Below are 19038 nucleotides of genomic sequence, written 5' to 3'. Positions count from 1 at the left end.
AAATCACTCAGGCTGACCTTGGTAGCAAGTACAAGTTGCATTGGACAAGCTGGATGCTGCTGGTGAAAGTGCTGTGGCTGAATTAAAGGAAATACCTAGCTTGCTGTAGAGGCAATGAGGCTAAGCTATTGAACTCACTCTGTAGCTAGTCAAGAGAGTTTGAGGGACATAGACTAGTCAGGTCTCTTCCGCAACAGCATTTCTGTACGTCTGCGCCACTGTGAACACTTAGCTGAGGTACTTTCAGTGCTCTCATTTGTCCTAGTTTGAGGTTAGGTAAGCAGCAAATTATGCTGTCCTGGGATAAAGGAAGAATTTAGATGACTACACCAATGTTTGAGTTTGTATGGTGTAAACAAAGTAGACAGCAATACCAATTAAGGCAAAACAGAATTCCTGGGATGCTCGATCTCCTAGTTAAGCCAGAGCTCTTGCCCTTTTTGTTCATGGTCCTGGGGTGTGTAAACACGGTAAAATGCAGTGTGGTGCAGTTACCCGATCAGCCTCTAAATGAGCTGCTTTGCCTAGACGGTCCACCAAAACCATGTCACTTGTGGACCCTGAAGCTGTATAGTCGTATCCTTACAGCACAGTCCTGGTTGGCATCCATCCTGCCTGCCTAAAGCAGAACTTCATCAGCGAGAGCTCTGCACCCACTCGGATGCTCCTAGGACCTCACTTTGTATTACTGTGCTGTGCCATGGAGATAAAACAGCTTGTTCAAAGTTAACGCCTGTGTCTGTACTTCCCTTTAGGTACTTGTTTTGACTTGATCTGTAATATATGCCCTTGGTTCCTATTGCTTCTCTAGGTATTTTTAAAAGAGCAAAAATTCTATTATCCTTAAACACCCAAGCATAACTTAAAGGTATCACTGGGAAAATTGCAGTTACTTGAAGGGAGCGAAGAGACAAAGCAAGGGTATTGCTAGTGTTTTGAAAATACAGCATGCTTTTAACTGTCTTGTGAGTTCATTTTTTCTCAAGGGGTCGGGGCTTTTATTAGGTCAAGCCACAATAACAAAATAACAGATTTTTGGGGGGTAGCAGGCATGCAGAGAAATCAAGAAACTGTGATCTCTGACATGAAGAAAAATTTCTTTGCAGAACCTTGTTAGAAAATTTTATTTATAAAATAATGATATTGTTAGAAATTTTTTCCTTATAATGATAGTTAGCTTTACAATGCAGTTGTAACCTTGAGTCACTAATGTATTTTGCAAATGTATGAGGTTAATTGTCCAGCAGCTCTCACAAAAAAAAAAAAAAAAAAAAAAAAGGGAAAATGAAATCAACAAATTCCTGCAAAATCATGTTCCAAGATAAAAAAAAGTACTTAACTGAAAATAAACAGGTGTCTGGGACGGCTTGCAGGGGTGTCGCCCTCATAACAGATCAATTTGTTTTTCTTAGCCTTGAGCATTGTTGCAATGATTTATTTTGCCATCATTTTTCTTTCTTTATGCCTCCCTAATAGAGAGCCCTGTTCCATTCATTATGTGTTCTTAAGGAAAAAGATGATGCAGTTCAATGGCAGGCTTATTTAGATCAGAAAATAGTCCATTAGAATTGCTGTAAATAAAAGGTACAATAGTTTTACACATATGTATATACCTACACGCCTAGGTATATGCATCCCCATCTAAGTAAGATTACTATTTCTGGGGTTTTTATATTTGTATAACCTAAGGGAGATTAACATACATTTATAGAAAATATCAAGATAAATTATTAAGAGACATATTAACATTGTGGCTGTGCTTTTTAGCTCCAGTGAGAAAACAAGCATTCCTTTTCTGATGGTTCCACATTTATCGGGTTTCACAACTTCACAACTTTTTTTTACAGCTTTCTTCACTGGAAGTCTTCCAGTGCTCTGCATCTTATAGGAAACCATTTGACTCTACAGAAAGTCCCTCTCCTAATTTGTTCTAGCTAAATTCTGTCTTAATCTGCTGGAACAGCAGGCAGGCTAGCCAGCTCTGTTGTTTTATTTTTGTCTGCTTTATAATTCATACCATGAGACTGCTGCATTCTCAAATCTGACCCCAGGGACTCCAGTTGCAATATCCCCGCATCTCTGGCAACATCTCTCTGCTCCCCCTTGGAATATTCTAACACTACAAATAGTATCACGTATCCATGCCTCCTAGATACATAAAAATCAGCGGTATTTCGCTTTGTTCCAATTTAGATAACAAAATCCTCTTTTCCCAAGGAATGAAGACATCGCAGTCTTTCCCTGTGCCTAGGACGCGAGTTAGCAGCTGGAATGCTGGAGTCAGCGTTTCATTCCGTGAGAGTGAATAGCATCAGACCTCCAGAGATTTCTTAACTGACCTTCAAAACACAAAGTCTAGCTTCCAGCAAACTTAAAGCAAACATATTTCTCTAGAGATTAGGATCAAAGCACAAGAAAAACATTCTACTTAACTACGTGGTGCTCGTACCATTACTTATTTATTGGAGCAAGGGTAAGTGGTGCTGGGGGAGATGAGATTCACTTTTTTTGTTGTATTGTCTAATGGTAAAAGTAGTTCACAAAGATTACCCAGACGTTTGCCAAGAGATTTTCAAAAATCATCATTCTTTTTCATACCATCGCTGCTTCATTCCCAAATATGGTCTTATATCATCACTGTCAAACCCTGAAGAGTTTTTCTGAAACAAAGCCTTGGGTGACTTGAACACTTTACTAGAGGAGCAGCTCAAGTATACCCCCGGGTTTTGACTCTGGTCTTGGGTGTACTCTTTTAATGTTCTGAAGCAACCGCTGTCATCTGTAAAACAGGAATAATGGCACTTTGTTCCCATATCTATATAGATTTTTAGGAGGATAACTACACTATAAATTCAGAAGTTCTGGAGTGTTACAATAGCAGGTCTTGTATGTGTATATAACCTGGGCTTCCTGGGACAGATTGGTTTCCTGGGAAGAAAAAAAAAAAAAAAAACAAGAAAACCACTTTTTGAAGAAAATTGTTGGGTATGCAGAGTTTTCAGTAACTTAGAAACCTATCATCATTCATAAGAATGAAAAAAACAGAGATGTATCTGCAGATATCTGAAGCTATTTATTGGTGAGCTCTGTACAACAACAAGCACTAGAAGTAACAGATAAGCTCCTCACGCATTCCCTGTTAGGATTTTCCTGTCACCACTTTTAGGCTGAGATGAAACTGTGTTAGGAAGCTGGGGTACTGATTCAGCAGGGAGGAAATCAGAAAGGTAGTCTGCTCAGGGTTCTCCTCAGAGGCAGTTCATAATGCTAACTCCCACCAAAAAAGGCATGAAAATTCCTCTGAAACCCAATTTCAAGCCTGTCCTATGACCTTGAATATGGAGCCCAGTTAACCACAAACATTCCTTGCTTGTCTCCCTAGCCACCGATTTGTACTGCTTCCCCAATATAGAAAATGGGCAAAACAACCTTGGTTTTGGTGATGGCTATATAGTGACCGTGCACTGAATTACTGCACTGTGTCAGGTTTTACATGTCATGTTGTGTAAATGTACCAGCTGATGGATGTCATTTTCTCATATACAGGGGTTCATTCATTTCACATTCAAACCTCTGTTTGATCTAAAGGAAATAGCAGTCCAGATTCAAGCCCTGTTATACTATGATTCCAAGGGTATCACATAAAACACATCTGTAATATTTTTAAGCAAGTATGTTTCCCACTGATCTGAGTTACAGATTATTTTACTTCCTTACTACACCCTATCTTGGCTAGCACAAAGATTTAGGGCAGTCAGAAATACAGTAAATCAATGTAACTCAAAAGATTTTCAATTTACAGGAACAAGTTTTCCATAGCTTGTGCCAAATGACCAAGTCATTACTTTTGGTCTGAGATAAACATTATAGCCTCTCTCCCTGCCCCCTTTTCACTGTCTTACTATTATCCCTCCAGGAATAGATTAATAAATGCCTGACCTTATGCATTGGTGCCAGTGGAGACCTGCAGCAATTGTTCTTTCTCATAGTTCAAACAATCATATTGGATTACATCTCACAAAGCAGAAACCCAGAAAAAGATGAAATGCCTTTTTAAAACTGAACCATGGGTATAAGACAGGCAGCGAGTATATGAAAACAAGTATGAGGGAGTAATTCTAAATGGACTAGATGTAAGCTTTGTGATGGCAAGTACTCCCTCGAGTCTTGTTCTTCATATGCTTCTCTTCCTTACTCTCAGGCTTTGCATATGGTTAAGATAAACTAATTTGCACTGTTATTGAAAGTGCAAAGATTTCAGCTGCCAAAAGTCACTGATATGTAAATATTTTAGGAGACCTTTCCTGGTTGTTCTCAAATCCTTTAAAATTTATGGTTGCTGGCACTCAACGAGTTTAATGAAGAGCGAAATCCAATGAGTCCAGCAGATGTTTCTGGGTTTGCTTCACTGGGAACTTTCTGGATTCTTCTTCCTTCATTCCCAGGAATCAAGACCCAATTTTAGCGAAGTGCTGATGATCCAACCAGCAACAAGAAGACTGAAATAAGTCTTCATCTCCACAATCCAGCATTGCAGATCTATAAGTGGCTGAGGTTTGGATGCTTATCCAAGCCTCTTTAGCCTGGAAAACTGAGGGATGGGAAACTCGTACAATTGGCTCTCAATAGGTTTGTGGTATTTCCTGCACTTGTCTGGCACAGAAATATAATCCATCTCACAGTATTCTGGCACTGCCAGCGTGGAACCTGGCAATACAGAAATACGTAAGAAAAGACAGTCTTTTCCAATAACAACAAGGGAAATTCACTTTGAGTTATGATTGTGTTTGAGTTATGATCTAGTCTATTTCTCTTTATATTTTGCTCTTTTGCTATCCAGTGGTATTTCTGTCACCTTACATTGCTACCAAATGCTAGCAGCACAGCGGGGATTATGCAAAACCAGCCATATAGCTTGGAGTTCCTTGTCTTCCTTCAGTTCGGTCAGGTAGAGGTGGGTACTTTGAAAAGGAAGGAATAAGCAGAAAGACAGGAATGGCAAAAGAAAGCCAGGAACAGACTACAAAGTGCTTTCAACTTCTCTTTGGCCTTTTAACTCTGCAGTTGGTTTAATTTTTGAACTATAGCTTCTATCTCCATTCCCTGATTTCTGGATAAACCACGCCTCACAATCCAGTACATAATGCTCATAATGTCAGTAGTTGTACGTAGAGAATGTGAAGACAGCTTCATTTTCAGGTACCTGACCTGTTAGCGTTAGTACCATTAGATTAAACTGAAGCAGCCTTCTTGCTGCCTATTATGGAGGTAACACAATACACACTATGTGTCATTAAAGACCAGCATTTTATTATAGAACAGCCCAGCATTAGAAATCCGGGACACTGTAAATGACCAAGAAAAGCCTGTCCTAACTTTCACAGGTAAAGTAGCATTATTTATTATTTAGGCAAGTGAACGGTCATCCATTGATTTTTCCATCTTTCCAGATCACGTAGCGAACCCCACCAGAATGACCAGCAATCAGACAGACTGTCATTACTGCCTGCAGTCCCTTCGTGGAAGGAAGTATGCATTAAGAGAAGAAAACGCTTATTGTGTTACATGTTATGACAGCCTGTTTGCCAACCCCTGTGAAGAGTGCAAGCAACCTATTGAGTGCGATTCCAAGGTAAAGATTTTGCTTTCACTTCTTGTTCTTTGCTAAATTACACACGAATCCCATCTCTTTAATGGCAGATTCTGTATCCAACCCTCTGCATACCCCTGTGGTGGTGAAGAGACCTAAGAACAGCTGTTGTACATCCACATACAGCAGAGAGAAACAGTGCTATTTTCCCAGAATAGGAAAAATCCAGGGCCAAGGATTAGAAAATCTGCACATACATAAACCTCAAACATACATCAATGCTGTGGTATATGTGTGGACCACAACTGGACTCCATGCTTCACCTCCAGTCACTCACTAGCTGTAAAGACTGCACAGTGCTTGTGTGACGGTAGGATGCTGGTGTAATTCAGTAGATCAGGTTGAATGAACCATTGGAATTTCTGAGAGATGTCAATTGAAAAAAGTATTTTGAGTATTGAGTAAATTACTTTTACTGTAGGTAAAAGCTTGACATGCAGATGTCAAGCTGAAAAGAAACCATGCTTATAATTTACATATTATTCCCTCCGTCTTTTGGAAATATATTTTAATTTTAACTTAATTCCATGCTTACCTTGCTCATCTCATAGATGGCATGTGAGTGGCAGTGTTTCTGGGCTCGCCTTTCTTTTCACCTCTCCCCTTTTTTAGAATATTAATGAATAATATGATTTCCTCTGTGGCCTTTGACAGAGTTTCCAGTACCCCATACTTCAATTTACAGCCTGTGCACTTGACTTTGAATTTTAAGTTCGGATAAAACCTTTCCAAAGGCCCTTGTTTTGCCGAGTTCAGTATGTAATACTCACCTTCTCCCCATGCTTGCTTTGCATATGTTCTTTTGAAATAAAAGGTCAGAAAGTTATTAAAATAAGCCTCTCAGGAGGCCTCCCAGGCCAAAGCACTTCATGATTTTCAAAGCACATTGTCTGACTACAGCTCAGCACTGTAAAGGAATCATCCAAAGAAATTGCTGACTTGTATGAAGACTCTTCTCAAACTCTCATCAGCATTTTTCAACAACAAACTTGTACACATAGCTCCAGTCAGGATCACCTGGAGAACATGTTCTCTGAGCTCACTAATTCCACTTTTAAAATTGAAAATTAAGTAAGTGGCAGGACTACCAATGTTAAAGATCATTAACAAAAAGTCATGTCTTTGGACTGAGTGGAAGGAAAAACTGGGAGAAAAAAGCAGGAGTAACAAGAAAGGAGTGCAACAGGCCAGAGTCAGCTAGAAAAGTGGCCCACAGAGATCTACAACTAATTGTCCAACCTCTGCCAAGGTGCTAGAGCTTGGCTCTCTTCCTCTCCTTCTTACTCAGTCTTTGCCTCAGGCTGCTCTGGGGTGATAGCCTATTTTCTAAAAGGTTCAGAGTGCTAACACATGCAAATGAAAGTGGTAAGCGCTCAGCACCTCCTGAAATGAAACATGGTATGTATTTCATTTTTAGCACTTTAAAGGTTGGGGATCTGACGAAGGAGAAAAATGAGATTGGATTTGTGTCTTTTTTTACTTTTTTACTTATAAAGGAGACCTGGAAGAGTCTGGTTTATTTTTTAAGGGGTGGCGGGGAGGGGTGATGGTGCATTTTTCCCTTGTTTTTTTAACCTTGGAAAAACAAAATCTGCTATTTGCTCTTTTTTTGAATTCTTAGTGGAGGTCTCATATGTATACTGTTAGCTTTTTCATCCTCTAAGCCTGCTGAGTCTTAAACAAACATTTTTCTGCCAAGTTTTTAGGAGGAGTTATATTAGGTGTAAACAAAAGCTATGATTTTTTAATAATCTTCCTAAGAATCATTTTGTTCTCAATGAGATTTTAATTGCTTGTTTTCTGCAAGAATATGATCTTTCTTTACTCTTATGTAGTGTCAGCTGGAAGAAAAAGTAATAATGTTAAAAAATACATGAAGTTCATTTCAAAGTCTATAGAGAATGCACTTCTTGTCAGGTGGCCTGTGCACATTAAAAACGTTGATCACTTGTTTCCTCTTGAAGGCCAACTGTAAAATATAAAATGGTTCTTCCAATAAAAACATATCTCTGATGTTACATAAGGAAGGACTAGTGCCTGTGCCAAAGCAGCTCCTAACGTCCTCTGCAAGAGATCTGCAAAATATCCTGACACAGTGATATTGAGTACTTATATCACCTCTCAGCACACCTCCCGCCGGATACACATCATCTCTTCAAGTCCCCATTGCAACGCTCTCCATTTATTTCTGGGAGGATCTGAGGGATAAAAGCACTGTAAAGAAATGTCTGTGTTAACATGGACTTACTTTCTCCAAGGATCTGGCCTACAAAGGCCGCCACTGGCATGAGAGGTGCTTCAAGTGTTCCAAATGCAGTCGCTCACTGGTGGAGAAACCATTCGCTGCCAAGGACGAGCTCTTGCTGTGTACTGAATGCTACTCTGATGAGTATTCATCGAAGTGTTTCCACTGCCAGAAGACCATTATGCCTGGTAAGACAACAGGGACCCTTCAGTGAAAAATGGAACTGTGTTTTTAATTATAACCGCATCCTTGAATAACTGAGATACAAGGCCCTTGACTTTCAGTACAGCTTTCAGGTGACAACTACTCCTTTGTGTGTAGTACCCTCCTGGCAGTGAAAAGAGGGCAGGCAGATACCTCTGGTCTAGCACTGACAGGACTTATGAATCCTTATAAAGAATATTAGACTTCAAGACAGGGTAAAATGTGTTCACGTTGAGTCCTTGATTCTGTTGCAGTTCTTAGGAAGCATATCCCGCTGTGAGTGTAGGTAGAAAAACAGAGCTATCATTAGCAGGAGTGCCAGATTAGACAAGATATCTGCATTTTTGTCTGTCACATTGACCAGACCTTGAGCTCATCTTCTTTACACCATTTCTTTCACTCAGAAATATTTTTTGTTTAAATTGTCAAAACATGACATTCTGTGTTCAAATCATTATCAGCATTTTTACTAAAAAGTATACATTTGTGTTTACAATAGGTTTACTTCCTGCCGTTAGCAACCTTGGAAATTCCTCACTTCCCACTAAACTGCTTCCCAGCTTTTGATTGTCTGTTCAGGACATCCTCTAGGCCTTTCATTGCTACCACACCAGTAAAGATCACACAACAGAGATATGGCCTAAAAGCTGCTTCTTCAGAGGCATCTAAGAGAAGCCACAGCACCATACGTGGCAAAATGAAGCAGCTTGCTTAGGAAAGTGGGTCCCTAACTTTTGGAACAGTGAACTACCCTCAATGCTTGAACCTTTTTACAGGTCACATGCATAGCTCCAAATATCAGCTTTCTTGTAGGCCCCCTTCAGGTCCTGGAAGGCTGCTGTAAGGTCTCCCCAGAGCCTTCTCTTCTCCAGGCTGAACAACCCCAACTCTCAGCCTGTCCTCATAGGAGAGGTGCTCCAGTCCTCTGATCATTTTCGTGGCCCTCCTCTGGACTCACTCCAACAGGTCCATGTCCTTCTTGTGTTCGGGACCCCAGAGCTGAACACAGTACACCAGGCGGGGTCTCACAAGAGTGGAGTAGAGGGGGGAGAATCACCTCCCTCGACCTGCTGGCCACGCTTCTTTTGAGGCAGCCCGGGATACAGTTGGCCTTCTGGGCTGCAAAAGCACACATTGCTGGGTCATGTTGAGTTTCTCATCAACCAACACCCCCAAGTCCTTCTCCTCAGAGCTGCTCTCAATCCATTCTCCACCCAGCCTGTATCTGTGCTTGGGATTGTCGCAATCCATGTGCAGGACCTTGCACTTGGCCTTGCTGAATTTTATGAGGTTCGCACAGGCCCACCTCTGAAGCCTGTCAAGGTCCCTCTGAATGGCATCCCTTCCCTCCAGTGTGTCAACCGCACCACACAGCTTGGTGTCGTTGGCAAACTTGCCAAGGGTGCACTCAGTGCCACTGTCCATCTCACCGACAAAGATGTTAAACAGCACCAGTCCCAATACCGACCCCTGAGGAACGCCACTTGTCACTGATCTCCGCTTGGACATTGAGCTGTTGACCGCAACACTTTGAGTGCGACCGTCCAGCCGGTTCCTTACCTGCCAAGTTGTCCATCCGTCAAATCCATGTCTCTTCAGTTTAGAGACAAGGATGTTGTGTGGGACAGTGTCAAATGCTTTGCACAAGTCCAGGTAGATGTCGTCAGTTGCTCTTCCCTTATCCACAAGTGCTGTAACCCCGTCATAGAAGGCCACCAAATTTGTCAGGCATAATTTGCCCTTAGTGAAGTCATGTTGGCTGTCACCAATCACCACCTTATTTTCCATGTGCCTTAGCATAGTTTCCAGGAGGATCTTCTCCCTGATCTTGCCAGGCACAGAGGTGAGACTGACTGGCCTGTAGCTCCCCGGGTCTTCCTTTTTTCACTTTTTAAAAATAGGGGTTATGTTTCCCCTTTCCAGTCAGTGGGAATTTCATTGGACTGCCACGACTTCTCAAATATGATGGATAGTGGCTTAGCAGCTTCATCTGCTAGTTCCCTGAGGACCCACTGATGCATCTTATCAGGTCCCATGGACTTGTGCACCTTCAGGTTCCTTAGATGGTCTCGAACCTGATCTTCTCCTACAGTGAGCAGTTCTTCATTCTCCCTGTCCCTTCCTTTGCCGTCTGCAGCTTGGGCAATGTGGCTTGAGCACTTGCCAGTGAAGACTGAGGCAAAAAAGAAGGTTGAGTACCTCAGCCTCCCCCATAGCCCAGGTAACCAGGTCTCCCATTTCCTTTTGGAGAGGGCCTACATTTTCCCTAGTCTTCCTTTTATCGCCGACGTACCTATAGAATCTTCTTGTTGCCCTTAACATCCCTGGCCAGATTTAATTCTATCAGGGCTTTAGCTTTCCTAACCTGATCCCTGGCTGCTTGGACAATTTCTCTGTATTCCTCCCAGGCTACCTGTCCTTGCTTCCACCCTCTGTGGGCTTCCTTTTTGTGCTTGAGTTTGTCCAAGAGCTCCTTGTTCATTCATGCAAGCCTCCTGGCATTTTTGCCTGACTTCATTTGTTCGGATGCATTGCTCCTGAGCTTGGAGGAGGTGATTCATGAATATTTATTAGCCAGCTTTCTTGGGCCTCTCTTCCCTCCAGGGCTTTATCTCATCGTATTCTACCAAGCAGATCCCTGAAGAGGTCAAAGTCTGCTCTCCTGAAGTCCAGGGCAGTGTGCCCTCCTCGCTGCCCTAAGGGTCTTGAACTCCACCGCTTCATGGTCACTGCAGCCAAGGCTGCCCTTGAGCTTCACATTCCCCACCAGCCCCTCCTTGTTGGTGAGAACAAGGTCCAGCATAGCACCTCTCCTCGTTGGCTCCTCTATCACTTGGAGAAGGAAATTATCATCAAGACGTTCCAGGAACCTTCCAGATTGCTTATGCCCTGCTGTGTTGTCCCTCCAACAGATGTCAGAGTGGTTGAAGTCCCCCATGAGGACCAGGGCTTGTGAACATGAGGCTGCTCTTATCTGTCTATAGAGGGCCTCATCCACTTCATCTTCCTGGTCGGGTAGCCTGTAGCAGACCCCCACTGTAATGTCACCTGTCCCTGCCCTCCTTTTAATCCTGACCCATAAGCTCTCAGTCAGCTCCTCATCCATCCCCAGGTGGAGCTCCATGCACTCCAGATGATCATTGACATAGAGGGTGACACCCCCTCCTCATCTGCCCTGCCTGTCCTTCCTAAAGAGCCTGTATCCTTCCATTCCAGCACTCCAGTCATAAGAGCCATCCCATCACATCTCCGTGATGCCAATAAGATCATAGCCCTGCAGGTGTGCACACATCTCTAACTCCTCTTGTTTATTGCTCGTGCTACGTGAGTTTGCATAGAGGCATTGAAGTTGGGCCCCGATGAAGCTGACTTACTGGCTGGAGAGGCTGGAATTCCTTTGTGCTGCTCTTCAGGTGCTCTCCTGCTGACCTGTGATCCTTCTCAATAGTAGCATTGATGCAACTAGGTACTTTTACAGTTTATTTCCTTTTCATTACAGGTAAAAGCTGTATTAGTGGAAATAAATGTTGCAGCAATATAGTTGTGTTCAGTTTAAGGATGATATACTGTTTAGATTTGATGTAGTTTAAAAAATGTTGTCTAATAGACATACCTTACTAGATGTGATGAGAATAGCACCAGAATATAGTGGGGTTTGCATTATTATCCTCTGGTGTATATCCACCTTGCAGATTTTGCCCCGGAGTCTGGGAGACTAAATCCTGGCAGCAAGTGCCAAGGGTAGGAGTAACAGTGCAAATAGAGACCTGCAATGGCGTGGGGATGCCAACCAGTTTCTAAATCATTAACTTCTTTGTCATCAGCTTGCTAGCTCTGTGTTGAAAAGACCCAGTAGGCAAAGACAGTGAAGTCAGCCTTCTGATCACTGGGAGGAAGCTGCAAACATTTTATGTTGAAATACAGCCAGTAGTTTCTCTCTGCACTAGCCCCACCATCTAGGAGGCAGGTATTGTGGGATTAATCAGTTGTATCAGCAATTTTCTTTCTGTGGAAAGGATGGTGAAGCACCTGGCACCTCTCTTTGCAGTCTTATGCTACCAGCAGGGGAGGAAGTTATGGCGGAGAGTCACTGGAAAAATCGTTCTCAGATATACATATATGTGCATACCTTAGACTTACACATCTACATTAAGGTGTACAGGGTACCTGTACACAGAGCTAAGAGCTCTGAAACTCCTCTGGCAGACATTTAACGGAGCGATTTTCTTTTGGGATTACATCTGTCCTTGTGCTGCATCAAAAGCATCTAGTTAAGCATGATGAAAAAACCTGTTGATCTAGGACAGAAATGATGAGGTATAAGAAGAGGCAGTGCGGTGACTCTTCTTATAGTTCATAAGCCTCATATAGAGGCTTTATCACAGAAAAGGTATTTACTTTAAAAAAAAATTGCCAGCTTAAGCTGAATAAGATAAATAATGCATTTATAAGTGAAGGAGCCTTAGTTTAAGGAAGACAAAAGATAGGACATTAATAGATGTACTAAACATCCAACAAATTAATCTTCAATTTATAAAAGTGCTGTGTACCTGAACATCATCACTGAGTTTGCTGGCCTGAAAGGAACTCTGAGCAACCGAAGCATATCACAGAGAAGTAACCCTAAAAGATTCATGTAAGGACAGACTCTAAAAATCACAGCTTAGGCAGCTTGGCACATCTTCTGCCAGGTGATCATATGGCGCTGAATGTGTTCTTGAAATTTCAAGTACATACTTACAAACTCTATTAAATTGAGGATAAGTGCTTTCTCAGGTAATACAATACTGAGATAGAAGATTAAAACCAAGAGTCTTCCTGACATTTAAAACTTATGTTACAAGGCTATATCTGGGGGGATTGTTCACTTTGGGTTTTTGCAGGTTCCCGTAAAATGGAATTTAAGGGAAGTTCCTGGCATGAATCCTGTTTCGTTTGCCAGTATTGCCGGCAGCCATTGGGAACAAAACCACTCATCACCAAAGACAATGAGAATTACTGCGTGCCCTGTTTTGAGAAGCATTTTGCTCACCATTGCTACTCTTGCAAAAAGGTAATTAAATGTACAATGGAAAAATTGCCCTAAGGAGGCAATATTGCTCGTTGGGGAAGGGGCTGGATTACATAAAATGTCTGGTGAACTAAGAGCATTGGTAGTGGTATTGGATGCTGAAAGCTAAATGCGACAGTGTCTGCTGTGCCCTTCTAGTTAACATTAATATAAGCCTTATTACATTTGAAATAAATTTATTGACCAAAACAAACACTTTGGCATTCTTTTGTTTGCACTTGTTAACAAAGGTTGAAATTTCACTGAAAATTATGTAAAACCCTTCTTTCCTGCAATATCTGATTTTGCCTTGATAAGTATGCTTCCCTTTCCAATATTTTTCAGCTATATTCATATGCATAATAAGCCACCTAAGCTGAGCAAAGCATTCACAGTCTTTCCTGTTTTTCTCTTGAAACGGATCAGGCAATAATCAGATGAAGTAATATTCAGTTGTGATAACAATAGTCAAGAGTTCTACTGTTTCAATACCTGATGCTTCCCCTGTGGGTACCAGAAAGCTTGATTTCAAATGAGTTTTTCTTTTTTTCCCCAATTACAAATAAATTAATTCATCCCTCCCTCAGTTTCTCATGTTTTAAAATTGTCTCTGATTGATGTAAATACTCAAATTATCACACTATTCTAGTGTGATCCTGTTCTCTAGGGAAATGTTTTAAGCTGCTTTTTATGGCAGAATTTAACTTATTCTTTAGTATCTGTATCACTCTGGAAGCAAAATTATTTTTTTTTTACTTATAATTTCTAAAGTTATTTAATGTTTATCTGTAAACCTCTACCTCTAACAAAAGCTTTTAAGAAAAATCTGCTGCCTGTTTTTTCTTCAGTAGTTAAACTTTAGAAAGAACTTATATATATTCCCATGTGTCTACATCTAGCATCTAATTTGCATTAAATGATCACATGGAAAATATATTAATTCTGCTCTCTGTTTATCAGAGGCATTGAGGTTGGCAGCACTTATGTAAAATAATCAGGATTTGCTTCTTAAAAATTCTAGGAATGCAAAGAGTCCGCCTACATAATAGCTAAAACAATTTTAATACTTAAACTCACATCAGTTCTCATAGATAAGAATTGAGCCCAAAGAGATCGAATTGCCAAACTGATCTTCAATTTTGTGCCAGAGATTTTGAGATTTTAATGGAAAAGCAAATGAGAGTTAGAAGTAGCCCGATACTGGAATGCTAAGGGGATCGGGAGCTATTTAAATTTTTTTATTGCCTGACATCACCCAGTATTATTCTTTATTTCTCCAAAACTGTATTCTCCAGGGAAATTTGATGGTGCCGCTATTTTTACTTAATTAAGTTTCTCCAACTTTTTCTCCTCATGTTTCAACTATATTAATTTGTTCATTCATTCATTCAGTGTCGTGCATGTGACTTGACAGTAGAAACACTATCTTACACCTCATCTTTATCTCTGCAGAAATTTCTCTGTACAGTCTCTCACAATTTCTGTGAAACCAGCTCTTTGCCACACATATGGAAGCCATAGAGCAACTGGAAATTTCCCTCTTCAGAAATAATCAGTAGAGAGCTGTGAGTGAGTTGCAGGGAATGAGAAGTTTGATGACACTGATAAACACCATTTTTTTCTTCTTCTGGCAGTGTACATCTCCTTTCTGTCTCACTTCTGCTTCTTTACTGTCTCTTTTTCTTCCTACTTAAAATACTGTTTCACTTGTGAGACAGCAAAATGACAGTTCCAGTTGGAGATTAGCCATAATCTAAGCATTCGTTCTCTCATTCACTGTCCATCACTGAGAATTGCTCTTCTGAGAGCATGCCTGATGCTAAGCTTTTATCCGCATGTGTAACAGAAAAATTTCATAACGAGCTAACCTGTTTATTATAAACCATGAGGTTATCCTATGACAGAAAACAGAGAATAACAAACCAATGTTCAGTTCAACTGCAGTTAGTCAAGTTGATATTCCAGATGAAAAAAAGTTGACATGACCACAGTCTCTTCTCTTGTGCATATGTGAAGAGTGAAAACAAGTGGAAGGACTTATGAAGGACTGGATAATCCCGCAAGACTCACACCTTTGTTTCATTGCTCTGTCCTTTTTGTCAATACATTAGGTAATAACTTCTGGGGGAGTGACCTACCATGACCAGCCTTGGCATAAAGAATGCTTTGTGTGTGCTGGGTGTAAAACCCAGCTGTCTGGACAAAGGTTTATTTCCAAAGATGAATATCCATACTGTGTAGACTGTTTCAGCAAATTGTATGCTAAGAAGTGTGCTGCTTGCAAGAAACCTATTACAGGTGAGTCTCATTTTCTAGGAGGTTCTAGACACCGTTGAACCATCAGGCTTCTCTCAAATCAGACCCTTACTTTAGAAAACAGCATTAAAAACAGTCCCATCATAATGGGAGACCGAGGTAGTTAACTACTAGAGACCCCCTCTATGTCACATGTAACATGTCTTGCTAGGACATACTGATCACACATGTTCCCTGACTGCTGAGGAGCTATTTTATGGGCCAAAAGGCGTTCCTCCATTGTTTGATTTAGTGCTTTCTGCACTAAAATTCATCCCCAAGAATATATGAAAAAGTACTTTTTGGGTCTTCCCAGGACAGTGCACAGAAGTCCCTCGTATCTGTAATTTCTTCAGCTTTGTGTTTAAGTGCAAATCTGATCACACTGGGCACAAATTAACTGCCTGCTGGCTAGGCACACCTGTCAAATTAGAAAGGTTGCCAAATGCAACAAAGCTCTATTGCATGCATCCTTGTGTACTTAGATGATTTATCATTAGACATATATGTAACTAGTCCATGATAGCCGAAGTTTTCTGAGAGCATTTGCTGATGTTCTGCATTGTAATTCTATTATGTGTGGACTCGATTGTTGAAGAGTACTGATTGTTATAGGTGCACGTTGCATATGTAAGTGGACAAATAAAATGATGAATAACCAAATAAATAGGCATGTTTTTACAAGAAAAAAAAAAAAAACCAACAACAACAACAAAACCCAACCAAACAAAAAACCCAAACAAAACAAAACAAAACAAAACAAAAACCAACAACCCCCCCCCAAAACACCGATGTTTTATTTCAGATACTCATGCCAGGAACTCCATGATCTGATGATTTCCAAAAGACTCCATCTTGAAGAAACTTAGGTGGAAATAATTAAATATCACTAGGTGTTCTATAGAAACTATATGCATAAACACATTGGAAATAATTTTCATGAGAGTTTGTTGGGAAGATCAGCAAACCTGAATGGACATTCTGATAAACCCATTCTGTTCAGAGTTCATAATGGGATATGAAAACAAGCAAGTGACCTGTGGCTTTGCTTCAAATATTTCTTGCTGTATTTAATTTTACAGTTTTTTTCAGTTCAGCCAACAAAGGGTATTTCAGACTATGGATTTTTGTTCATTTGTTTGTTTGCTATATGAATGACAACCTGATCACACATCAGAAAACAATCATCTGTTGCATTTCTGAACCATGTCCAGAAACACTGGATTCACATCTTCTTTCTCATAATCTCTTTCAGCTCTCGGAGGTGCCAAATTTATCTCATTTGAAGAGCGCCAGTGGCATGGGGAATGCTTCAATTGTGCAAAATGCTCTGTCTCACTGGTGGGCCAGGGATTCCTCACTCGGCAGGATGATGTCTTTTGTCATGAATGTGGCTGTGCTTCATAGTTCTGTGGAGAGCTATACAGCTGCATTATTCTCGCTCTGTAACCATGTACTTCATTACTCTGCAGTAAGAAAATCATCTAAAAGGTATAACAGTTATGTAGTCATTCAAGTAACTTTCCAACAGCAGTTTAATTCTATCATAGCTCTCAAGTGCTTGTAAAAAAAAATTTAAACAGCTCCATACTGGCTAAGAAAATAATGCAGAAAAGATTCATATATATTTTAAATCTAACTACAGTATGTTTCTCCTTGTAACACACTGCACTCTGCTGTTAGAAGCTTAAAAATTTACATTTCATCTCCCATGAAACAAGGAGGATTGTGAAAAGTCTATATGGCATATGACAAATGATGAAGCATTAGCACTGCTTCACAGATGCAGACCTTGGTGTGGAAAGCTGGGCATGTGCATTTTTCTATTGGATGATAACATTGATGAGAACAACTTGTAAATATCAACTTCCTACATACTTCAGGCAAAAAAGCTGCTGACAAAGCAGGCAGACAGTGGGAGGAGGGGGTACTTTTACACAGAGGGACACCAAGACAGAGAAGCCCATTCCAGGGCCGGATAAAGGGAAAAAAGTCATTTTACTCTCCTTGCTGAGATTGCTCCTCAGAAATGTAGTCTTTAGTCATCAAAAAAACCTGAGTGGTAGGTCCTTTCCCAAAATTGGTTCACTTACTTAGTTTTTCAGACATAACAGCTTTAGAACATAAATAAACCCATATTTTGAGCTACTGTAACAGGTAAGGATTGCCCAAGATTGGGTAGTGCTGATGTACGCTGTCCCGTAGCTGATATACCTTAAGACTCTGTCTCTATTGTCTTCACTAAATCTTCAAATACATGCATAAAATGTATTTTTTTATTAGTAGAGACAAGACTCCACTGATACTTGTCCCTTTAATCTTGTATTTTCCTCCTCTCAGAGCCCATTTGCCAGCGATCAAAACACTGTTAATGGCCTTACCATTTCCACCCTGCTAGGTCTCTGATGCTCTGTCTAACCTTTTTCTTGTAAATGCCTGCTTGTCTATAGCAGGCTATAAGCTCTTCAGAACCAATACTCGATTCACTTTGCCATGTGCCACATGCACTTGCCATTATTATGTCAAGAATTGATAATGTTGTCATTGCAAGCTAGGCAGTCCTCACTTGTAGTACAAGGTATTAGTTTCTAGGTAGCTGGCTTTGAGAAGGTTATATCTGCTTGCTGAGCTTCAGTGCTCAAGTGTCTATTATTAAAGGTCATCTAGAGATGAGTTACAAGCATTTCTCTTCTTATTTCTTCCATACTGTGTGTTACAATGGCCTGATACGTATTACAGTTTCTGTACCAAGCTGTTGTGAGCAGTGCAGTGATATTAAGGATGGCAGATTCTGCACTGCTCAGCACCATTTTAGTCCTCATCTCGCACGTCTTTAAGTCGTACATTCTCCGTTAGACTCTGACCTTAAGTGCATAGAGTTATTTGGCTGACTTGAGTGGGCTTTATTCATACTGAAGCCAACCATTACTTTAGGTAGAAAAATGAAAAAAAGAGAAAAGAAAAAAAAAAAAAATGTGTGCATAGCTAAGCCAGACCTGAACTGCAGTGGCATAAAATCAATACGGATAATGACTGACCAACAAATACATAGTGGTCTGTTTTCCAGTCAATAAAATATTGATCTTTTGCCCTACGTGGTGTTCATTTTTGTTTTTCAGTTTCTTCTTTCATGGCAGCTTTTATTGCAGTCTGGAGTTTGATTAGTTTATGCCTTTTCATTTTATCCCAGCTGCCTCCTTTTCTATTTTCACCTTTCACATGGCTGATACAGGTTCTTGGTAAGATTTGGATTCCCATAAATAGAAATACGTTTCATTGCCTTAATATATATATACACACACACACACACACACACACAATGGTTCACAGTTATGTATGAAGTTCTAAAAATGTGCACTGAGTTATCAGAAATTAGCCCATTAGTAAATGTTAATCGTCTTCATTTTTTAAATTAAAATGATGAATCACCAGATGCAGGCTTGTCTGTGGGGTGTACCTTTTGTTTGTGTTGTGTGAAATAACGTTCCGCAAATTGCAAGAATGTGGTTTGAGCCCTTTATTCATTCTTGTCTGAACAATCTTCCAGTTTAATTACAAACTGACGCAAGAATTACCAGGCAGAGTCCTAAGACA

General features: G+C 40.5%; 1 protein-coding gene across 1 annotated transcript in view; it reads left to right on the top strand.

The window, feature by feature from the left end:
- The window catches only part of FHL5 (four and a half LIM domains 5), a 30035-nt gene extending 11497 nt beyond the window's left edge, over window positions 1-18538 (top strand). The window contains exons 2-6 of the mRNA XM_082306176.1: window positions 5451-5632; window positions 7909-8083; window positions 12983-13152; window positions 15261-15447; window positions 16700-18538. Of these exons, the coding sequence (XP_082162302.1) occupies window positions 5474-5632; window positions 7909-8083; window positions 12983-13152; window positions 15261-15447; window positions 16700-16851 (843 nt within the window). The 5' untranslated portion in view covers window positions 5451-5473 and the 3' untranslated portion in view covers window positions 16852-18538. The remainder of the gene's footprint in view (window positions 1-5450; window positions 5633-7908; window positions 8084-12982; window positions 13153-15260; window positions 15448-16699) is intronic.
- Window positions 18539-19038: the final 500 nt, after the last annotated feature.

This window comes from Platalea leucorodia (genome assembly GCF_965183815.1).
Source record: "Platalea leucorodia genome assembly, chromosome: 3".
NCBI lineage: Eukaryota > Metazoa > Chordata > Aves > Pelecaniformes > Threskiornithidae > Platalea > Platalea leucorodia.
This window is presented reverse-complemented; position numbering and strand designations above follow the sequence as displayed.